Source organism: Anthonomus grandis, chromosome 7, assembly GCF_022605725.1.
Source record: "Anthonomus grandis grandis chromosome 7, icAntGran1.3, whole genome shotgun sequence".
NCBI classification, from domain to species: domain Eukaryota; kingdom Metazoa; phylum Arthropoda; class Insecta; order Coleoptera; family Curculionidae; genus Anthonomus; species Anthonomus grandis.
In genome coordinates, this window is record NC_065552.1 from 12,797,533 (window position 1) to 12,820,610 (window position 23,078).

Genomic DNA, 23,078 nt, shown 5'->3' on the forward strand with positions numbered 1-23,078 from the left:
ACAAATAAATTTTAAGGCCGGACCTGTGCAACTTTTCACGCTTGAGTGGCTGTGATTAACGTCAGACGTCTAACAAAATAGTACATGGGCGCATGTAGTCAAATTTTACGAATCAAATGTATAAATTCTTTAAAAAATGCTTAAAACATTAAATTATTAAATATCGCTTAGAATATTACTTTATGACTCTTTCCACATAAAATTTTGCGATTTAAACATGCATGTCAATACAAGCAACACCGGCACACGGACTATTCGCGGCACATCAAATATTCTACTTAGTTTGATATTTAGATATGTCAAATGGCTATCAAATATATGATTACTTTCTCCATGCAGCTTCCTCCTGTATATCTAAACCAACGTTTTTTAATAGAAAGATATTTACGGTAAGTCGATTAAAACAATATGTACTTTTTATATAAAATATCATATAATTGCTATAGGGATATAAAATATAACCAGTTTGTGGAGAAAAAACTTTTTGTTTTAATTTTGTGCTATTAAATTAAAGTACTTAACTTTATTTTTTTTATTTTACATATTTTTTACTTACTATATTCCGTAGATAACATACCTCAATACTGTTTCGCTCTCAGCTGAATTGTTTCTGAAGGTTAGAAATTGCCAAAGTTATTCTCGAAGGTGTAATCAATCGCTTTGGAGACTTAACGTTAATGGAGGATCGTCGCATTCGTTCAATCTTCGACAGTTCCTGATGGCCATTAAATTTTGTCGAAGTCTTTGGAGGTAAATGTCAGTCTATATAATAGTTTATTAAATAAAAACTTTATAATTGTATTATGTATATATCTTGATCAAAAATAAATGAACATTTAACGTAAAATATGTAGCATTATACTAATCATTGTAATTTTTATCCCACAAAAGATATGAGAATCATTAATCAGTTTCTAATTAAAACATACTTAAATTTAGTGTATTAAATATGTCAAAATTAATAACTTCAATCGTTTCATTTATTCTTGCATTCACCACATACAAATTTCAATTGACTTTAGTCAGATTTTATTGTATTTTTGGTCATGCGTGTTTAATATTTTATAGATAAAAGCAGTTTGAGTTATAGGATTAGGTAATGCGATTTTGATATTTTGTTTGACAGTTAAGTTAGTTGACAGCTTTTAATATACCTAATTATAATTTTGTAAGAAAAGCTTGTAATGGTCAGGGAGGTGGAGTATGTAGAATTCTATTATTACTATATACTATTTATTATTCTATCTTATTATCTTAGTAAAATTTTCTCAAGTATTGAATTTGAGTATGTAAGTGTAAAGTTTAATGTAAACGAAAAATAAATTTTGTTAGTAAATCTGTATAGTCTTATTCTGAAGAGTGCCTCTAGGTATTTTCTATGTTTTGGAAGCTCGTACTTGTGACATCCTCCCTTCCCTAACAGCTTGCAATGCATTCGCTAAATTTTGTTCCGTGTAGTTTTTATAGGGCCTCGATCCAGGCAACCTACTATAATTTCGCACCATATTTCGCGCCGCGGAACATACCGACCTGTCTGAACAACTCTCGGACACTGAATATTAAAACTAGACCATAGAGTAAGTAAAAGTATATTCATTTCTCTATGAACTAGACAAACAAGCCTAATATAAACAAAGGCGCGCACGCTCTGCCAAAGTTACCCCGTGTGCCAAAGTAGCCCCGTTTTACGGTACATAAAACTGTATAAAAAATACGTTGGAACCGTTCGTACTTTATAACATCAGTTTAGCCGTCATTGAATCTGTTAACTTTTTGCGACTTATTGTATTTGTCCTTCTGCTGTAAGTCCTTTGAATGAGACTTTCACATCTATGCCTTATCCAAAAAATTAAGCTCTGTATGTTTTTCTTTTAGATCGGCTACCAGGGAGTTATTTGGATCAGTCTAATAGGGATTTTTGAAGTCGCATCTCCGATACGCCTTTCCATTCTGTGGTACATGGTGTGCGACTCAATATGAGCGTATTTTTTTACTACAATATTTTAACTAAAAAAGATGCCTATTCAAGCTGTTTATTCACTGACACTAAGTAGTAGGACTCCCTGTCAAGAGACCTTAAAAAAATATAAAATATCTTTTCCTTCTTTATTAATTTTTGAACCTGTTGCTTAATTCGCAACTATGTATTAGCAATAATTCCAGAAAAACCATTTCACAATTACCCACTTAGGAACTGAACACCATCACGATTTGACACAAATTGTACGAATAATGAAAGTATATTTAGTATATTTATAAAAGGGATACTATTGCAAGGCATATACTAAAAATGTTGCTTGTACTCAAAACTGGAGGTCTAGATGCACACGTTTTAAAAGTATAAGCAATAGGACTGTAAAGTACCTAAAAGATTTTTTAGACCTATTATTAAGTTTGCCCTTACTAATAGGTCTAAAAAATCTTTTTTTGCGCATGTTTTTTCAATTTCAAGGCTTTGACGTAGGCTTGTTCATCAGCGGGAGCCCTTAATCATTTTTGGGTGATAAAAAATCTACAAAATAGCTTTTTTAATTTTAAAATCTAAATACACAAAAAAATATGCGGCATTTAAGGTAAACCAAGAGGTAAATTGATTTTTGTAGAGAGCTGCTCATGGTACTGAATTTTTTTTTAATAAAAATACCGTGTTTTAATACAAAAATAACATTTTTATATGACGCTTAAAACTAGATAAATTTTACATTTGAAACTAATATAAGTAGCATAACTGATAAATAAGATCTTAATTTACAAATAAATAGCTGTGTAATGTAATAAGTTTAAAAATGTGTTTTGTATTTCTCCACTAAATGGATGTAAAAGTTGGGAGTTTCAATTTCATCTAGTCTCTTGAAATCCCCGAATATGTCGTATTTGGAATTTTCACCAAAGGCATCTTTAAGCATATCTTTGAATACTTTGAGCCGGTGTGGGTAGTAAGACAATCGGAATTCGCTAAAAAAATAAAAACTTAAACATAAAACAAAAATCACTTTTCATAGTAAAATCAGTAATATTATAATATATTTACTTAATACAGCCTTCATTGGAAATGAAATCAGATTGTTCCTTCTCCTTGTCAGATGATGAGTCTATCAAATAGTCTAACGATACTAAGGCAGGCACTCCGCTTACGTACAGTACCGATGTCTTTATATCTGTGGTATGCGTAGGCTAAAAAATTACATTTTTGCTTATTTTTATTACGTTATTAAAGCAAGTATCTAAAATCGTCCTCTCTTTTTAACCTATGAACAGTTTTATACTATATTTTTTTAATTGAAAATGATTTTAAGACCACTCTTATTGACTTTTTACACACTTCAAAATACCGCGCGGATCTTCAGAAATTAATGATGAAGGCATTCAATAAAACCGAATTCCCCTTTCTGTCTGGTGTCTCGCCGTCTCACTACCCAAGTCAAGTATGCCCACTGACATAGCCGAATTTACTCAAGCCGCGAAATGATAACATCGACAACATGGCTTTCAGATCCGTTTTCATTTCAGTTCTCCAGGGACTTTACATATCACTTTTAAGATTTTTGCGTTGTACTCTTATTTGTGTGATTTGGGATTTTTTGTGAATATCTTGTGTTCCACTAGAACTAGAAACTTATGTCTAAGAGCCAAGGTTAATGCTTTATTCATATCAAAAAATGTAGGTTTTGTTTTATTTATAAACATATTTGGAGGAAATCTGGTAAGGAATACCCATAGTATTAGTAAATTTAGGTAAATCTATTAGCTTTATTTTTATATAGGAATTCATTGAAGAATTTTTTGCCTTTTGAAACATGCCAAGTCCTTGCTGTGTTCTCTAATTTAATTACAGAAGTAGTTTAAGAGCAGGGGAGGCAAGTATTTCTGTTTTTGGCTTCCACAAAGATGAAAAACTTACAATTAAATGGCTAAAAGCCATACCTAGACATAATTAGGCTCCTACTCAATATTCTGTGGTTTGTGCCAAGCATTTTGACCCGAACGATATTATCCGTAAAGATGATTATCTTTTACCTGATGGCACACTTATTAAGATAGTTCATCTAAGATTAGTTAAGATAGTAAAGTTAAAGCAAGTTTAGTTTGCTTAGCAGCGCCTCAAATTTTTCCAAATTTACCTGCATATTTAACAAAAACATCGCCTTTCCTAGAAAAAGAGAAAAAAAAATGAAAACTCAAGTACAAGTCTCAGTCTCAAAATATCTTTTTAATTATTCAGGTAACATGTTTCGCTAATAAAGCATCATCAGACCTTATAGCTAGATGACCTGCTAAGTACTGTTACCTGATTAATTAAAAAGATATTTTGAGACTGAGACTTAGAGTTTTCATTTTTTTCTCTAGTTACGTAGGTCTTTTTGAGATAATGGACGAGTTCTTTCAATTTCCTAGAAAAAGTTCAGACGAAAGAAATAAAGAACTTGCCAATGAAGCCTCTGAGCAGCTTGATTTCATAACAAATTTTCAAGATCTTATGAGTAATTATTCCCAAAAAATTCTAATATCTGACCTGTGGAGTGTAAAAATTGTTGGGGATTCAAAACTATATTTCTATACTTTAAACTTGAATGATGCTTGTATAAATATTATTAATGAAATATCAATGAATAGCGACCTACATGTTAAGGTCTTTTTAAAAAACAATGAGTTGTCCCAAAATTACCTAAAATGGATTTTACCTTTCGAATTGAAATTGAGTAGGTTGTCTCAACTCGAAGATCGGTTAACTAGGTATAAGTTTTCTGATTATTGTGAGCTTAATAAACCATACTGTTCATCTCTAGAGAAGTTTCATGACTTCATTAACCAAAATTCAGAACAGGCGTTAAATGTATTGGAAAGTTCTGATTCACACAACTTAGAGAATGAAAAAGATAGTGACATTTGTAATCTAGTAATACTTTTAATAGATCAAATAACTTCACTTAATTTTAAAGCAAAAACGTTATTGCCCATCAACTATAGTAATGTCTTTTATGTTATATATTATATCCCCTTGCGCATATGAATTGCTTAGAGATTATTTTAATCTACCTAATACCTACAGTATCTTTCTTCTAGCTTTGATACTTCTAGCTTACCAGATTCTGACTTAAATAAAACTAAGGACACCACTAATTATTTAAACATTATATCCACTTTTTTAGCACCGACTGAGAAAGTTGTTAATTTATTAATTGATGAAATTTATACAACTAAAAGACTTGACTATAGGGGAAAAGTCTAATAATGCATTTATATAATTTTTGACGGGGCCTATACATATTTGAAACAATAAATCAATCACATCAATAAAATATTCTGATTTGTAAATAAAGCAAATCAAAAATTGAACTTCCATCTCGGCAGAGCCGCGCTTTCAAAGCGTAAACGGATCCGAATATCCCATGTGGGGCGACGTTGCCAACTGTTATTTCGCGGCTTGTGTAAAGTCGGCTGTGCCACTGACAACACCACCTTAAGTAATATACTTACATTGAAGGTAGCTTTGTAGCATACCATTGAAAAGCATTTTAAAAAACTTCAGATAAGGTATCACAAGCAGGAAGTTGCCATTTAAGATTATAAGATTTGAGTAGTTGGAGGTGAAGGGTGAAGTGAAAATTAGTTTAATTTTATCTATTAAATTATTTTATTTTCACTTTCCTATTAACGAAATTGTTTTTAACAATTTTCTTGTTTAATTGCTTAGATATAACAATGTAAATTTTTCAATAATTTTTTCAAAATTACCTAATGAGATTTTTTTACCGACTCCGGCGGCATCGTGGGCAAGTGTTCACGATGCGATCATGTACCGTGATGTGTTGGATAAATGAACGAAAGCATTGAACCTGATCGGACCTCTGAAGTGGAGCGAGTTCAAGACAAGAAGAAAAAAAAAAGAGAGAGAGGCTCATTTGAAATAAATTATCACATCAATCACCTTTAACTTATGGATTAAATATTTTTCACTTCTTAGTATAGTTAACTGTACTTACGTTATAGTAAACACTTTTTATCGCAGTCTTCCCACTGTCAATAATGTTATCATAATTTCTGTGATCGATGAGTAGGATGCCACCCGGTTTGACACATTTTTCAAAATTTCTTAAGGCTTGTCTATGAAAATAAGATTATAAAATAATGTTAGCAGGCATCTTAATAACTTACTTTTGTTCCCTTTGATCTCCAAAATCATCTAACAAGTGAGCAAAAGAATTTCCTAAGCATATAACTGCGTCAAATCCCTCTCCAACCAAATCTTCTATATCATCGTACAGAGTTAACCAGTTTGCCTCTTCAATAACTAAAAAAAACACTTAAAATATTCTAAATATATGCCAAATATTGTTGTACTACCCCATCTGTCAAAAGCAGGGTCTTTTCTTCTGTTCCACCTGGCTTTTAGTGCATATTTTAACATTTTATCGGAAGCATCGACTGATACCACTTCAAAACCTTCTTCCACTAGCATAACAGAATCAATGCTAAAATAATATAAGTCATTTTAGTATTTACTATAGCAAATGAAAAAAAAATATCTTACCCTGTTCCACATGCAACATCCATAATTCTTTTGCACCCTCTTTCTCTTAAGAGACCAATTAAAAAGTTTTTATAGTTTTGCGTTCTAGAGTTTTTGTCGCCGATAAATAGCTCCCAAACTTTGGCAGCTTTGCCATCAGCATATTGATCTTTAACTCCTTCTACGGCGGCACCTAGAGATCTAGTTGTGATTACGTTTCCTGCCATAACTGACTATGCTTCGATATCTGTAAAATAATATTTTATTAAATTAATAATGTCAAGCTAAAATCATATAGGGAGATTACAAACAAATTCAGAACTTTTTAACTAAGTTGAACCCTTTTAGCTGCTTTATATTCGGGAGTAAAATCAAATATTGACCTAATACTGATCAAAACTACATAAGATAAAAATATGATAAATTGTGTAGCTAAAAAATATCCATAAATGAAATAAAAGATTGGTAGCAAACCATTAATTATTAGAGGTTAAAATATCTAGTTTTAGAACTTTCAAAAAGTTTTTATTGATTTAAATGTCTTGTAAAAAGTGTTGGTTTGATTTTCAAAAAAAGCACTATTTTTTTTCACATTATGTAAATATTTATGTTTTAAAATAAAGGAGGAAGGTTAAGATTAAAAATAATATTGGTCATCCGGTAAGTCGCCTCCACAAACTCTAGAATAGGATCAATCTTTTCTTTAAATTCTGGTTAATGTTTTAACAAAACTAACATTTTAGTTGGCCGATATCGTAGAGTTTCTTCTGTGAAGCGTTTAATTATTTATGGCTTGTTAAAATATACACTTTCCATCAAATAGCATTAAATGAAAAATTTAATCGACGTTAGTGCGAAATATAATGTTGATCTATTCTCACTACATTAATAATTACCGCGTTTCCAGCTGCTCGAAATAATTACTCGCGGCAAATGCATTTCTTATTTAATAATTACACGAGAGTTTTATAAACTTTAAATATGCCTTTTCATTCGGTAAAGAGAATTTTGTCAAATTTTCCATTAAAATACTTAATTGTCTTATTTGGCGTATTAGGCGACTAAAAATCTACGTAAGTTGCGAACTGCTTTTGTGTAGTTTTTCTCATATTTGTAGTGATTCCTTACTTTATTTTATTACTGCTTCCTGACGTCTATGACGTCTATGCGAAATGACGGCCAATTTGGCGTTCATGTTGAGGCACTTTAAACCTTCTTTATACAGGGTGTCCCATCAATAATAGTAAATATTTTAACAGCAGATTCCTGTCATAAAAATAATGGGGTTAGGTTAAATTTTCCTAGTTTGAAAATGAAATGCAACCAAGATACAGGGTGATAAACATTAAGTTTTTTTTTATTTTGCTCATAACTTAAGCATTTGTTCTTTTTTTTAATGAAATTTGGTATGTGGGGGTTTTTTTATATGACAAATATAAAACTTTCAATTTTTTTCAATAATCTTATAGAGGGCGCCACCAGCCTTATTTTAGTCTTTTTTTAAACTCCATAACTTTTTTACACTTTGTATAATGTAATGTTTTATTATAAATTTGTATTCTGCAAGTGTTTTTCCTTAAAAAAGGTATGTTTTAAAAATGTCGCTAGGATTTACCTTTCTCGAGATATTTGGACTTAAAACTTGCAATGCGCTCAAGGAAAAATGAATATTTTTCTACTTTAAGTTGAAAAAAAACATTAAGTAGGTTGAGTCTAACAAAAAAATTAAAATAAACAAACTCCCTGTCACTGTCACGATTTGTGTTTTTTTAGTTACTGTGACGCGTTATAGCTCACACGATTAGTTACTTTATTACCTTTTATTGCGTTATTTTTGTTAGTTATTAATTGTTCTGTTATTAATTGTTCCTTGTTGCGTTAGTGTTAGTTCCGGTAGTCTTTATTTATCACTTTAGGTTAAGATGCCTAGACATCAATATTTTTCTAATTCGGAAATGCGAGCTATGGTTTATGCCCAAGCAAATTACAGCGGTCTAAGAGCTTGTCGACGTTATGTGCAATTGTATCCAAATAGGAGGCAGCTAGATTTTAAACTCTTTAAAAACATTTTCCAGAGACTTGGGGAAACGGGTTCATTCAGGCCAAAGCGAGATGTTGGGCGTCCAAATAGACGTAATATGGACCAAGATGAAGAAGTGTTAGTCCAGGTTGCTGAAGATCCAGAAATAAGTGCAAGGCGTATGGCGGCAAGAACTGGAAGTCCTCAGTTTTAAGAATTTTTCATAGTGAGCGTCTTTATCCATACCATTTTACGCCAGTACAAAATCTTTTGGAGACAGATCTTCCAGCGAGGTTAGATTTCGCCCGCTATATCCAGGAAACAAAATCAAGATCCTCTATTTATTAATAAAATTATGTTTACGGATGAAGCGACTTTTACCCGACAGAGAATTTTTAATTTTAGAAACAAACATTCATGGGATATTGCAATTCCAAACCTCATTACTAAAAGATACTTTTAACATGAATTTAAAGTTAATATTTGGTGTGGTGTTTGGTGTAATTTTTTTTTAGGAACTTACCTCCAAATCGAAACGGAGAATTATATTTAAACTTTTTAGAAACAAAACTCATTGATTATTTAGAAGAGTTGCCTTTAAATCTGCGCCGAGATATGATTTTTATGCAAGATGGCGCTCCTGCGCATTTTACTAGACTTATGAGAGAATATCTTAATGCTAATTTGAACTGGATAGGACGTGGAAGTCAAAGACCTTGGCCCACACGAAGTCCTGATTTCGACCCATTGGATTTTTGCGTATGGGGATACATGAAATCCATTGTTTACGAAGATCAAATAAACACTAGGGAACAATTATTAGAAAAAATCAGAAATTAAAAATTCAAGCCGCTGCTGAGTCATTTCGAAATGACCAATTATTTTTTAAGATTCGGCGGTCTTTTAATAAAAGAATTTTAAAATGTCTTGAGACAAATGGAGGCCATGTGGAACATTTACTGGCAAATATTGATAATTTTTATTTTTATATAAATATTTAGGTTTTATATTTTTATTTATCAATCATTTAAAGTGTAATATAGCAGTTTAAATAGTTTAAAATATGGTTTTCATGGATGTCTTTACTATCTTTAAATATAAATATCTAGAAAAAGAGTAATCCTAGAGAAATTTTCAAGGTATACCTTTTGTAAAAGCTTAGCTAAAATGCTTGCAGAATGCATATCTAAAATAAAAAATAAAATTATACAGGGCGTAAAAAAGCTAAGGAGTTCAAAAAACCACTAAAATGTGGCTGGGGGCGCCCTCTATGAGATAATTTTAAAAAACTAATAAAATTAGATTTGGCATATAAAAAAACCTCCAAATGCCAAATGTAGTTAAAAACATAAAACAACTGCTAAAGTTATAGTCAAAATTCAAAAAAAATACTTAATGTTTATCACCCTGTATCTTGGTTGCCTTTCATTTTCCGACTAAGAAAATTTAACCTAACCTCATTATTTTTATGAGAGGAATCTGCTGTTAAAATATTTACCATTATTAATGGGACACCCTGTATATTCTTCGACCGAATATACTTGACATAATGAAAAAACCCATTATGCAACTACAATCGTCAACGATAATCTATTTTCTGTAATCTAAAGCTACGAGAACTCTTAATAATCCGAACCAACATGATTTTTTATTGTAATTTAAATGCCAACATTTTCTATCAAATGTGTTCGAAAGTATCGGTAAACTCAATTTTTTTAAATAAATTTTCTTAAGAAATATAATTTTTTCTCACCGATTTGGTTTCGAACTAAATAATAAGCATCTAGAGCCAAGTGGCACCTATTCGTTGTAACTAATAGGTGAGTTCTTATTCATATTATTACAAAACAAGTGTGTGAGCTAATATATATTATAAATAAATACAGTGTGTATTCTTTAATAGTTATTAGTAATTTACTTTATTTTCTATTAATTTTCCCTATCACTGAATAACCTACAATTATATATACATTTTTAAAAAAGTATTCACTAGCTGCATCTATGGTAAATAAGGATTAAAAAAAACAATAATTTTAAAAGCAGTTATGCACATAAATTAGAACTTTTAATAAACCTACTTCATATTTTTGAGGATTCTACACTTATTTGGTCTCATTTTCAACTTGTTTCTTTGTTTTTAAAATATAGTTTGAGATTTAAATAAATACTTATATGTAGTTATTAATATTTTTGATAAGTAATATTGAAATATATAAAATATATGTATAAAATATCATTACGTGTGCATCGATTGGGTTCGATCGATCGATGATCGACAAGGGGCACACTTAATAATCACAAAACCATCTTTATACTATTGAGTGGTACCAGAAATGTTAAGCCCTATAAATGGGTTTTTCCTTACGGTAAAAATATGTTTACCTATGTTTCAACGACTAGATCAATAATCTACAATGTGTACAACAGGATGCAGCCTTTTTGATCTGTTTTTAATATCGAAAAATTGCTAATGAAACTAAATATATTTCGGGTAATCACATAATTATAATAAACCTATTATAAAATGTGATAGAAAGATTCAATTTCATTGTAATGGTCCCTTTAATAACAATTTAAAGTGTAAACAATTGATCCTTAAGGGTTCAATAAATATATTTTAGCACAAAAAAATATTATACAGATCTATCTAATCTGAATTTTCTTATGATTTTAAATTAAACCACACCAGAAAAAAAATTAGGAATATAAATTTAAAATTTCTTCCCTAATAACTATTGCCTGTTGAAAACCATTCATTTCAGAGATCATCAGGTATGATGAACAATATTATGTTACACCAATTAATTTTAAATAAATCGAGAAAGTTATGTCCAATTAAAAGACAAAGTAAAACTGGTAATGAGAATATTAAATAAAGTAAAACAAGTCTTTAATCCTAATTTATTTTTTAGCCTCGCACATTGTAAATTACATTAAATTGACTGCTTCATTTCATAATATCACAGGGCAATAATGGTAAGAAAAAAGTAGAATGAATTTTATTTATGTTTTTACTTAGTTTTAGTATGGTATGGTGGGTTGAATAGTCTAGACGTACCAGAAAGATTATTTAAAAATGCCAATTGGTTTCAAGAAGCAACCCAAAGTCTTACTTAATGACGGGGCCATTAAATCGAACTGACTAAATCTGCCGGATTAGAGCTCTGTTGCGATTCCTAGCCTGCGTGTTGTCAAGTTCACATTTTATTTTTTTTCATATTTATGTTGCGGATAGTCAATGTTAAAAATTATTTAAGTTTCATTTTCTCTGGATTTTTCTTTTCATTTAAGTTAAATCTAATATTTACAGGTACCTGATGTTTTAATAAGTATGATATAATAAAACGACTTTGTGCTTGTTTAAAAGGTAAGGATGTAAGTATTATTGAAACATTGCCGTATCAAATGGTAGATAACACAAAGTTATTTACCATTTAATTACTGGTTTAGGTTTTTTTTTACTCTGATTTGCTTAAGGCTTTTTAGTCGAAATTGCTAATAGAAAATCTATTCCAACCATTGCAGGTTAACAACTATGAAATAAAACTGAAAAAGAAAAAAGCTGATAGAAGATAAGTATTCCACTTCGAAGGTACCCTTTTTTTAACAGAACTAAAATGTATTCAATATATATCCCTATTTTATTTACATATTAGGTATATGTATTAAAACTATATATTTGTTTGGTTTATTAAAAGTTTTCTCGATTTACTAATAAAGGTTGGTTTTTTACCTTACAAACTACTTAACTTAGATATAGGGCTCATTGTACAACCAAGAAAATACGATGCTAAGTTATATAAATTATGTAATTAATTTGGTTTCCTACATTTTATACTTCCTGTCAATAAAGGACAATAAATATTTCTAGTCTGAGTCACTGTCCATATTATTGCGAACATTATCATCTTTCTTTACCTTCCACGGTCTCTAAGAGTCGGGACTTTCCCACAAACGATTAATTTTAAGCTTGAAGTGAAATATATTAAAAAGCCAATACTGGGGTACAGTACACCAAATCAGTTCAGCAACGAATTAAATTTGGTAATTTACCTAATATCAAAACTTAAAAAAAGACAAAACACAACTAAAATTTAAAAAAAATCCTGACACTATAGTGCTTGAATATCATGGAAGCGCCACAAGGATGTAAAATTGTGTGCGTGAAGATACACATAATTTTGGATACTAATACTAAATAGACACTAATAGGAGATAGGGTACGTCGATTTTTTATCTGTGTCTTATAAGTTCACTAAAAAGAAAGGTAAAACGAATTGCGGTTTGTAGCTAATAAAACAGAGAAATGTTCTTGCATTTATCGTATTAGAAGGAAGAATTTTTTTCTAAATTTAAATTGCAAATTGAATGACTGCTGATGAAGACCATAATTCTGACCGTTTTTTAATTATTCATCAATTTAGTGGTGTATTGGAAAATTTAAGTTTAAAAAAATAATTACAAATAGTTTAGATAAGTCAGTTTCTTATTATTATTTTTTTCCTACCGTATAATATGTAAAATAAAATCTTCAAACCGAGATAAGTATATATTTACATACAAAATTGACATACAAAACTTTGAATCTGGTCCAATTAGCACCTACACTTGAATTCTTGTAAAAGTGTTATTTTTTTATTGAAAGATATTTTGTATTATTCAAAATAAGTTTAATACATACGTTAGGTTTGGTGGCATTGTATGTAAAAATATATGAATTTATATATATTATGTAGAACTATGCATTGACGGCAGCTATACAACAAATGCGACATTGTGGGTGCTTTCGTTTTTGACCGATAGAAAACAAATAGTTTTTTTAGCTTCGCCAGCGTTTGCTATTTAACTAGGTAAGAAACCAATTCTAAACAGACAACCAAAGCCTTTTTTTTAATGCACATATTATAAAAATATTATTTAAAGGTCTAGCCGTACATTAATTTGGTGTCAAATGCCACATTAGAAAAATTAACACGCTTGTCACAAGTACCTGTGATCTAACCTTTAGAATTGTATGTGATATAATTAATTCTTCACAGTGCAAAAAAGTATACTTAAATGATCTCACAATTACAATATAATATAAAATACAGCATTATTTTTCAAAACTTAGCTAACATAAAATAAAATAATCTTACCAATTTAATAATAAATGGAAAATATTGTATGAATATTTTTAAACAATACTCTTCTTTTTATTCACTTTTTTTCTTAAAAAAAGTCAAATTTACAAGGCACTAATTAACGTACTGAAAAACAGCACAAACGTACTTAAAGTTCATGTTACGTTTTATACTAAATTCTGATAGCGATAATCCGTAAATCATTAAGAGGTCCACATGTTCTAAAATCATGTTCGACGAATATAATCAATTAATATTAAGGTAAATTTGTACATCCTCAACCCTCGCGCAACTTTTAACAGCCCACTTGCTTATAAGTTTAAGCTTTAATATTTTTTGACCATATTTATTCATCGGCCAGCAGCTTCGAACATTGAAAGACTAGAATTAGTAAATAACAACTTTGTTTGAGTTCATCATGTGCTCAGGGGGTGTTTTGTTTACAAAAATATAAGTCTACACACATTTTTAAAAGAGGAAATTTTCGGATATATATTAACACCAAGAATAATATTAATTTAACTTATTCTTTATGTTTACACTCGGTATTTGTGGAGTTCTCTGTTTTTTCTTTAGTTTTTGGTTGAAAAAGGAAAAAGTCTCATTTGAGTGTTTTTGTGAACTGTTACGATGGTTAAAACTTGTGGCGTTTGTACTACATCGTGCCATTCAAGCCGATCTTTTCACAATAGATATCGATACTGTCATAACATCATATCAAGGTAGATCATCATAAACGTTGTAAATACGAGATCACAGAAATAAGCCTAAATAAAACCTTCAATATCAAGTGTGTGAAATACAAGCATGTTTATATTTTTAAATTCTAATATTTTCTCGAAAATACTTATCTATTAATATGCTATAAAGAATATAAAACTCGAGTTTTTGTCCATGGTTTTATTAACAGGACTGATTTTATGTTTTTCTATTGTCCTAGCAGAAAAATACTATATTGAAATATTTTTTGACGACGTCACTGGTGAAGATTCCTTGTGTCGGTAGCATCAACAATGTGATCGAGCGGCATTGCGATGTTGTTTCATTTTTATTTAATATACGTTATTTACATTCATTTAACTTTGAATATTGACTTAATTATCATATTACATTTTATTAAAAAAAACTTCATATTCCATTAAAAGGAAACAGTAGTATTGTTTTCGGCATGTCAAAATAAGAGACACTTGTTTAAGATATTATAAATTATTTCTTTGCCATTTCTACATAAGAATTTGGCATCACTGCATGTTGCAAGCAAACAAACTACCCATAGTTCCACGGCAACGCTAATTCTAGCCTTTAAATGTATGAAGATCATCAGATACATCCTTTAAAATTAAGTATGTCAAACAATATAGGGTATCCAATTGACATACCAAAGTTTCAAGTTACTAAAATATCCCTTTCCATACACTTTTGCTTACTATTCGCTTGTACGTTAATTTTAATTAGTACGAATAGGCAATATTATGCTGCTTGCAATTATTGGGGCTCCCATTAGACATATCAAAGTAAAGTTAGCTGGTAGTAAGGAGGTAAGTGACAGTACTTAATTAAATGCAAAATCAAACTTATTATCTATACAGGTTGGGGAATTGAATTGGTATTGTCTAAAATAATGGCAACACCACTTTCTCTCGTCGATGAGCGGCTGCCTCCGATCGTCTGATAGGTATTTGCTGTTTTGCTATAGAATTTAAAAGCGCTATTACTTTTTGCATAGCTTATTACGGATATTTCCCACCCCCATTATAACTTGCTCCATTTCGCTACCCTTAAATACCTAAATCACTAACTTCTTAAAAATCTCTCTCTTCACAATAAACACTCTTCTCCCTTCAAATTCCCACAACAAAAACTCTTATCACAACATCATTCAAATCCGATTACAAGAAAATAAAAATACTACAAAGCGAAAAAAATCAACTAATGCTTTCCCAAAAAAAGCGAAAACGCTTTTTCGTAAGTCTCTAAAGTGAGTACTACTTCTTCAAAAACCACAGAAAAACACAAGTACAAATTCGAATCCATCATTGGAAAATAAATAGGGTTAACACCGGTAAGGAGAAATTAAAACATTTTTAATAAAAAATTGCCAGCCTCATATTTTATCTATACAAGAAACGAACCTCCAAGAAACCACTATATTTAAACTATTAGGCTTCAATATAGAAAGATCAGACCATGTAAATTGGCATAGGGCATCCGGAGGAGTAGTTCTATTAATATACAACATGTAACTATTTTTATACATAATAACGATGACGTTCCCACTTCATGCCCTGCCTTCATGCAGTTGGAATCATGCCCCTATCAATATGATTAAATACCACGATAGAAAAAAAACAAATTGGACAAACTTCAGTCTTGAAGTGACACCACTAGATATACAAAACCTCGACATAGACGCAGTTACAAAGCCATAACCAAATATTCTAGCAACATACATTCAGAAAATAAACAAAATACACCTCCCACTCATTTATCTACAAAAAATCATCAGTTCGTTGGTGGAACTTAGAATGCAAAACAGCAGTCTTAGGAAGGAAAAAAAAGCAGTCAATCTATTTAAACGTTATCCCACAACTGAAAATTTTATAAACTTAAAAAAAGAGCAAAAAAAATTATAAGCAAAGCCAAATTATGACTACAAGGGATGAATTTACTTCTTCAATTGAATTTTCACCAAGGGCTTTTGGAATAAAATACATAGACTCAAAGGAATATCAATTCGAAATATTCCTGGCCTTATAAAAGATACAGTTTTGACATACTTAAATCAAAACTTTTTATTAACAATTCCTTTATATATAACACGTCTATTACTATAAATGAATTTAACTCTTCCCTGAAACACAGAAATGACACCTCCCCCGGACTTGACGAAATTAGAATATCAGTGATCAAAAATTTTCCTATAACAGGACTAAAAGTTATCCGACAACTGTTTAATAAAATATGAATCTCAGGCCAACTACCAAAAAACCTCTTCTAATTCTAGTCTATAAGCAATCGAAACCAATCTGCAAAAAAAACTAGAAAAAATTGTTAATAATAGATCAACCTGGTATCTTGAAAAACACAAACTTATAACCCAAAGCAAGAGGTCTCAGGATAAATCGTTCTACTGTAGACCACAACGTCGAACTAGAAATAGATAATCAAGACTTCATCAGACTAGGAAAACATACAATAGCAGTCCTATACCTTAATAAAGCCTTCGACTATATTAACAGGCAAAGCATAATAAATACTCTAGAAAATATAAAAGAAATGGAAATGTGATGTTATTTATAAGTAACTTCCTTACCTACGAACATTCCAAGTAAGATTGGGAAACACATACTTAAACTACTATGCACAAGATACAGCGGTCCCCCAATGTGCGGTCCTTAGCCTCATTTTGTTTGTACTAGGCATTAATAGAATGATAAATTACCTTAGGAGATCTGTCAAAATTAGAATCGTTTCAGATGACATAGCAATATATTATTCATCTGTGGTACGACGTCTCGAAGCTTAGGTTAGGTTAGGTTTGTTGTGAGTAGGGCACTTGTGTCTCTTCGTATATTGTGGTTTACTTCTAGGTGTTTATACTTCCCCAATCAAGTCTGTCCTCTTTGGAAGATGGTCTGCCTGGTACTTCCATGGCGGCTCTCGGGAGATGACCGTTCTCGTAATAAGCAAGCAGGTCTGCCTTTGAAAGCTATTAAGTTTTATTTTGACCAGTTTTTGTGCTGCTTTGTTCCACGACACCACAGAGCCGTAGGAGATCGTAAGTCTAATGACCTGTGTGTATAACCACTGAATGTGTTTTCGCTTCATTCCACAGGTCTTGCCGCATATTTTGCGATACTTCCATAAGGATAGTTTTGGTGTTTTGATCATATTGTCAAGATGCGAGTTCTAGTTAAGCGTCTCATCTAAGGTTACCCCAAGATATTTCGCTTCCGTCGCAAATTGGATGGTTTCACCTCTCAGGATTGGCGGTTTGAGTTCGCCCATATTTTTTTCCTTGTCTCGGTCTTAGCCGAAAACAAATCTCCCAGGCACTTAATAATTGGGCCTAGGAAAAAACTAGAATTGGAGAACAGAAGGATATAAACAGGCCAAGGAAATGATACCAGACCAAGTATCATAGACTTGGGTGGGAATCCTGACCGGGCACAACAATCTAAACAGCCATCTACACCTTCTTGGTATAAGAGAAAGCCCACTCTGTCCGAATTGCGGTACAGGGGAGGAAACTTCATACCACATACTAGGTATCTGTGATAGGTGGAGTCGACTGAGAGGGAAAATTTTCGGAGCAACGACACTCCAGCGGGAAGATCTTAAAGATCTGGACTGGGACAACGTGCAAGCCTTTATTAAAAGGACGGGCCGACTCAGTGAAGACCGCGCATTGGGAGTGGAGGCATAGGGGTGGGTGATTCTGGGGTTGGCGAAAAGGGACTGCTCAGGCCTACTTGCCGAGCTTTAGCTCCCCCACCTACTACTACTACTCATTTAAGAATGATAGTCAGCACTTCTTGAAGTACTGTTGAGATAGCTTTTCTATTTTTTTCCTTTTAACAGGATCACCAGATCATCTGCGTAAGCTTAAACTTCGACCTTCCACAATCGAGTTATGGCCAACAGGTCGTCAATGAGTAACGACCACAAGAGAGGAGATAGAACATCTCCCTACGGGCAACCTCGCACGGTCCTAAAAGGCACACGTTTGGCATGTAAGGTGGTCGTTATTTTTCTGTCACTGCTTTGGCAAGCATAACTTTGATCCAGTTGCAGATACGACGACGGACTCCTGTTGCTGCTGTCGATTCATAGAGTGAGGATGGCAGTGCATTGTTGAAGGCCCGTAGGGATTTGCGTTCAATTATGTATTAAAATAGATGGAAAAAACAATTTTAAATTCCGTGGAAAAGAGTGGAAAGCAGAAATGCTTTCTATTGTCCTAGAAATGAATTAAAATTAAGTAGAAGTGTTGAAGAGAAACTGAGTATTTACCATAAAACTGTTTCCAGTATTTGGAAAAAAGATAGTTACAAATGCTTTTAATATTTAAAAACTCAGGAGATATTTTTCGAAGACCAGTGGCAAAAAATGAAATTTTGGGAAACCATGAACATTTTTTACGAAATATTCTATTTTCAGATGAATCTTTTTTTCCATTACATACAATACTTTCGTTGTTTGATATTGGTCTCGGTAAAATGAGCGCAGAAGTTTTTAATTCCACATCCACGAGCGGATTTTTGGGCCACTATATTATAGAGCCATTCTATATTGATGGTACTTATGCCCAAAAATATCTTGAGTTGTTGCAAAACCAAGTTCTTCCCTTCATTTAAATTCTTAAATTCTTAACTGATCCCAGGTCTAAATCAGAGAATTTAGACCTGGGATCAGTTCTATTTTCCACAAGATTACTGTGCTGCTTATAATGCGGCTATAGTAAAGAAACTTTTTAACAAATACTTTTTCTAACTGTTTTTTTTAGTAGGACTGGAGATATTAAATTGCCTCCTAGATCTCCAGATTTGTGAACAAATTACTATTTTCAAGCTTATCTTAAGGAGATCATGTAAAAACACGAATTTAGTAGGCCAACAAATATAGAGGAGTTGCACAAGAAAATCTTTTGAATGTTTATTTTTAGGAATTTAAATAATATTTTTAATAGAATATCGCTTTAATTTTTATTATGCAATACAGAACGTAATAAATATTTTGAGATTATTATTTTATGAGGATTGTACACTGATGTATGTAAAGCCTGCATCAGAAAGATAATTTTAAAATGCCTGAACTTTCGTGTAATATTTTGCGAAATTTTATTAGTAAAACATTGCCATATTTTGCTTTTAAGCACCTCTCTATGCGTCATCGATTTCCTTACCTGTATATCTAAATTAACATAATTTAACTAAGTTATTAAATATGATTGATAATTATTTTAAACACAGTATATCTCGGAAAGGTTTATTACAACGATCGGTTATTTGTCTTTACGGTAAAAATATGAGAAGCAATTTTTTTTACACTAATCTGAACGCTTGTAATTTCGAAATAATGTGTTGTAATGTACTAACCGGTAAAAAGCAGTTCAACTTTTAACACATAATTGGAATAAAATATATGCTTTTATTTAACTTATTATTTCAAAACAATGTACAAAATACATTGCTTATTATTCTAAAACAGCAAATTCGATTTTAATTTATCCTATAATATTTTCGATTATTCAATGTTTTTAATATATTTGAAAATATTTGGTTTGTTTTGCTTTAATAAAGATAAGCAGGTATTATAAATTATTACCGCAAGTAGCGCTTCAAATTTGCAAGTCATTGGATGAATGATGAAATTTATTTATTACCGAGTAATCTAACTATGGCTTAAGAGTGCCTACACTTATATTTTTTTTATAAAATTATGGCTTTTCAGCGCATTTTAATTTTTAAAAATTTTATAATGAAAAAGTGTATTTATAGTTGTAGTGCATAGGGCGAATTAACCTGAGCCCAATATTTGGAAGAAAGCAAGTTTTAGGAAAAAATTTTTGATTAAAATTTTATTTTTATGCATCGAGTGTTTTTATTTACATCTTAACGGACGGGAATGCACGTTACGTTATTCTTTTCGCTATAACTCCGATACTTTAGGAGTTGAATCTTAAAATTTTTTTTTTGCAAATTCACTTCACTTTTAGTGAATTTATAAATAATTTCATGAATGGCAATGAAGAATGTTTTTGAAACACATAAGCAAGGATCGTTTTTTACCGCTTGAATGCAACATTAATAAAAGTTTCAATAAATAAATTATTTCAACATTTCGGAATTTTCCTTACCACACAGACTGCACACTACATTTGGATTTACAGTTTTGAGTCCTATTGGTTGTTTTATGAGTACAGATAAACAGGATATGGTAAAATTCCATTTAAAAATGCTGTCTTGACATCTAATTGAATAACATTCCTATCATGTTTAATGAATAAAAATATATACATGGTTGCCTCATCTAAAACAGTCTAGCAAGGTTTGAGGCCTTTTTTTAAAAAAAATTAAAAAATGCTTGGACTCGTCAATTTTTGATTTTAGGAAGAACATTTTTTTAATACTTTCAACTTAACATCAACCCCTTGGCGGAAGTTGCAGCCACCCTCAAAATCTTAAATAGGAGGGGGGGTCAAGTGATTGTTGAGTTGAGTTGATATTTTAAAGGTTTTAAATTTGAGCCAGAGAAATCTAATTTAATTTTATTGATTAGTACTGTAAGCATTATCTTATTAAATGTAGTAAATAACAGCCGTTTCCCCCCATACAATAGTACTGTTCTAAGTGTTCCCAGATATTGTGAAGAATTATTGTGAATTTGTGACCAGAGATTTTGTATTGGAAATAATATTTTTTGGGTGTATTGGTAAATTTTTAAAGAAAACTATTTGTTTCTCGCCAACGTTTCGAATTTTATTTAATTCATCTTCAGGGCTCTAAAATAGATAGAAAGAAATGGCGTTGAACATTTTTAATATGTGGTAAGAAATTATAAAAATTAATAAAAAAAAAACATAAGATAACATAAGTGTTTTTGAAAGTTTTCCTTTCCTCCTCCTATGTTTTTTATTATTATTTTTATAATTTTTTAACATGTATTAAAAATGTTAAACGCCATTTCTTTCTATCTATTTTAGAGCTCTGAAGATAAATTAAATACAATTCGAAACGTTGGCAAACAAATAGTTTTCTTTAACAATTGACCAATAAAAATGTGGTGGCATAAATTTTCGATTTTAGATGTCCCCACAAAAAGAAATCAAGAGGAGAAAAATCGGGTGATCTCGCCCTTCTCCCAATCCAACTACCAGGAAACGTTTCATCCAGAAACCGCCGTACTGGTAATGCATAATAAGGAGCAGCCCCGTTTTGCTGAAATATCATATTTTCTTCATATTAGCGTTGGCCGTTTTCCAAAGTTTCAATCAATGCTAGGTTAACGGCATTCTCCAAAAGGTCTAAGTATGTATCTCCATTTAAATTTTCCGGTAAGAAAAATGGTCCAATTATGTGATCACCAAAAATACCAACCCAAACTTTTAATTTTTGAGGGTGTTGAGTATGAACCTCATGGTACATCCTTGTCAGACCGGTACCGACAATTATTATGACGATTGACAGTGCCATTGAGAAAAAATGAACATTCCATTGAGAAGAAAACATTTAAAAATGTTGGGATTACTTGAAATTAGTTCGGACATTATTATACAAAACTGTAAACGGCGGTCGTTTTCATCTTCATTTAATTCTTGAAGAAGTTGAATTTTATATGGATGCCATTTATTATGTTTTAGAATTCTCTGTACAGTGGTCCGCGAGAGTCACGTTACACGAGAAAGTTTTCTGGTACTTAATGTAGGGTTCAGACTAACTTCACCGAGCAAACACCGACCTGCTTCAGTTCTCACTGGATGTTCAATAGTCCGTTTCTTATTCGCCACTGGACCAGTTTCCCGAAATTTTGATACTAACTCTAGAATGTAACCATTATGTACGTCTTTATCTGCATGTATCTCATTAAACAAAGTTGCCGTAAGTCTTGCACATTGATTGTTGTTTTTTTTGTTTATAAAGTATAAGTAAATAAAGTATAAAGTTGTTGTGTTGATTATTGTTTTTTGTTTATAAAGTATAGTTCAATAATTTCCAGTCTCTCCGCAATAGAATAAACTATTTTTATCGAATCGAAAGAAAAGCACAGAAATAAATAATTCACATCAACTTGCTTACTGAAGATAAAGTCGGATTGTTGACTGATTTTTGAAAGTTTAGAAACAATTTTTTACTCACACACCTAAAATATCCAGTAAGATGTTTAGAATTCCATTGCTTGGCGATGCGTAGCTCAAATTTAAAAAACAAAGCGCTATTGTAAAGAAAATTGAATACGCTTTCAAAAGATGTATCACAACACACTGAATATCGCCCCCGCTAAGGGGTTGAAGTTATGGGGTTAAAAATTTAAGTAAAACATCGTTTTTCTAAAATGAAAAATCGACGGGTGCGAGCGTTTTTGTTTTGTTAATCAAAAACCTCTAAAAACTAGCGCTAAAAGTATTAAACAATGGAATTGTTTCAAAATCTTTGACAAGCTGTCATATTGTGAAAACTCAAGTTAGCAATTTCAAACTTGGCAGTTGTAACTAGAATAACAATATCTTTAAAATAAGGTCAATCACTTGACCCTCACTTATATTCAAGATGTTGAGGGTGATTGCAACCCCCGCCAAGGAGTTGATGTTAAGAGGTTTAAAAGTATTAAAAAAAATTGTCCCCCTAAAATCAAAAATCGACGGGTCCGAGCATTTTTTAACATTTTTTAAAAAAGGGCTCCAAACCTTGCTGGACTGTTTTCG

The 23,078-nt window shown here is 31.4% G+C and overlaps 1 protein-coding gene and 1 long non-coding RNA gene across 3 annotated transcripts; one reads left to right on the top strand and one right to left on the bottom strand.

The window, feature by feature from the left end:
- Positions 1-311: 311 nt before the first annotated feature.
- Positions 312-22,165, top strand: LOC126738532 (uncharacterized). 2 transcript variants are annotated; one of them, XR_007661369.1, is made up of 3 exons: positions 312-389; positions 569-750; positions 22,017-22,165. It is a non-coding gene; the product is annotated as an uncharacterized LOC126738532 (long non-coding RNA). The 2 variants fall into 2 exon arrangements; XR_007661368.1 differs by lacking the exon at positions 22,017-22,165 and having other exon boundaries at positions 569-965.
- Positions 2,649-13,811, bottom strand: LOC126738531 (glycine N-methyltransferase). Its single transcript, XM_050443905.1, has 7 exons — positions 13,670-13,811; positions 6,533-6,758; positions 6,346-6,473; positions 6,157-6,292; positions 5,985-6,105; positions 3,032-3,174; positions 2,649-2,955 (listed from the first exon to the last, which is right to left on the bottom strand). The coding sequence occupies exons 2-7, from the start codon at positions 6,736-6,738 to the stop codon at positions 2,781-2,783; spliced, it is 909 nt and encodes a 302-aa protein (XP_050299862.1). The 5' UTR covers positions 6,739-6,758; positions 13,670-13,811; the 3' UTR covers positions 2,649-2,780.
- Positions 22,166-23,078: the final 913 nt, after the last annotated feature.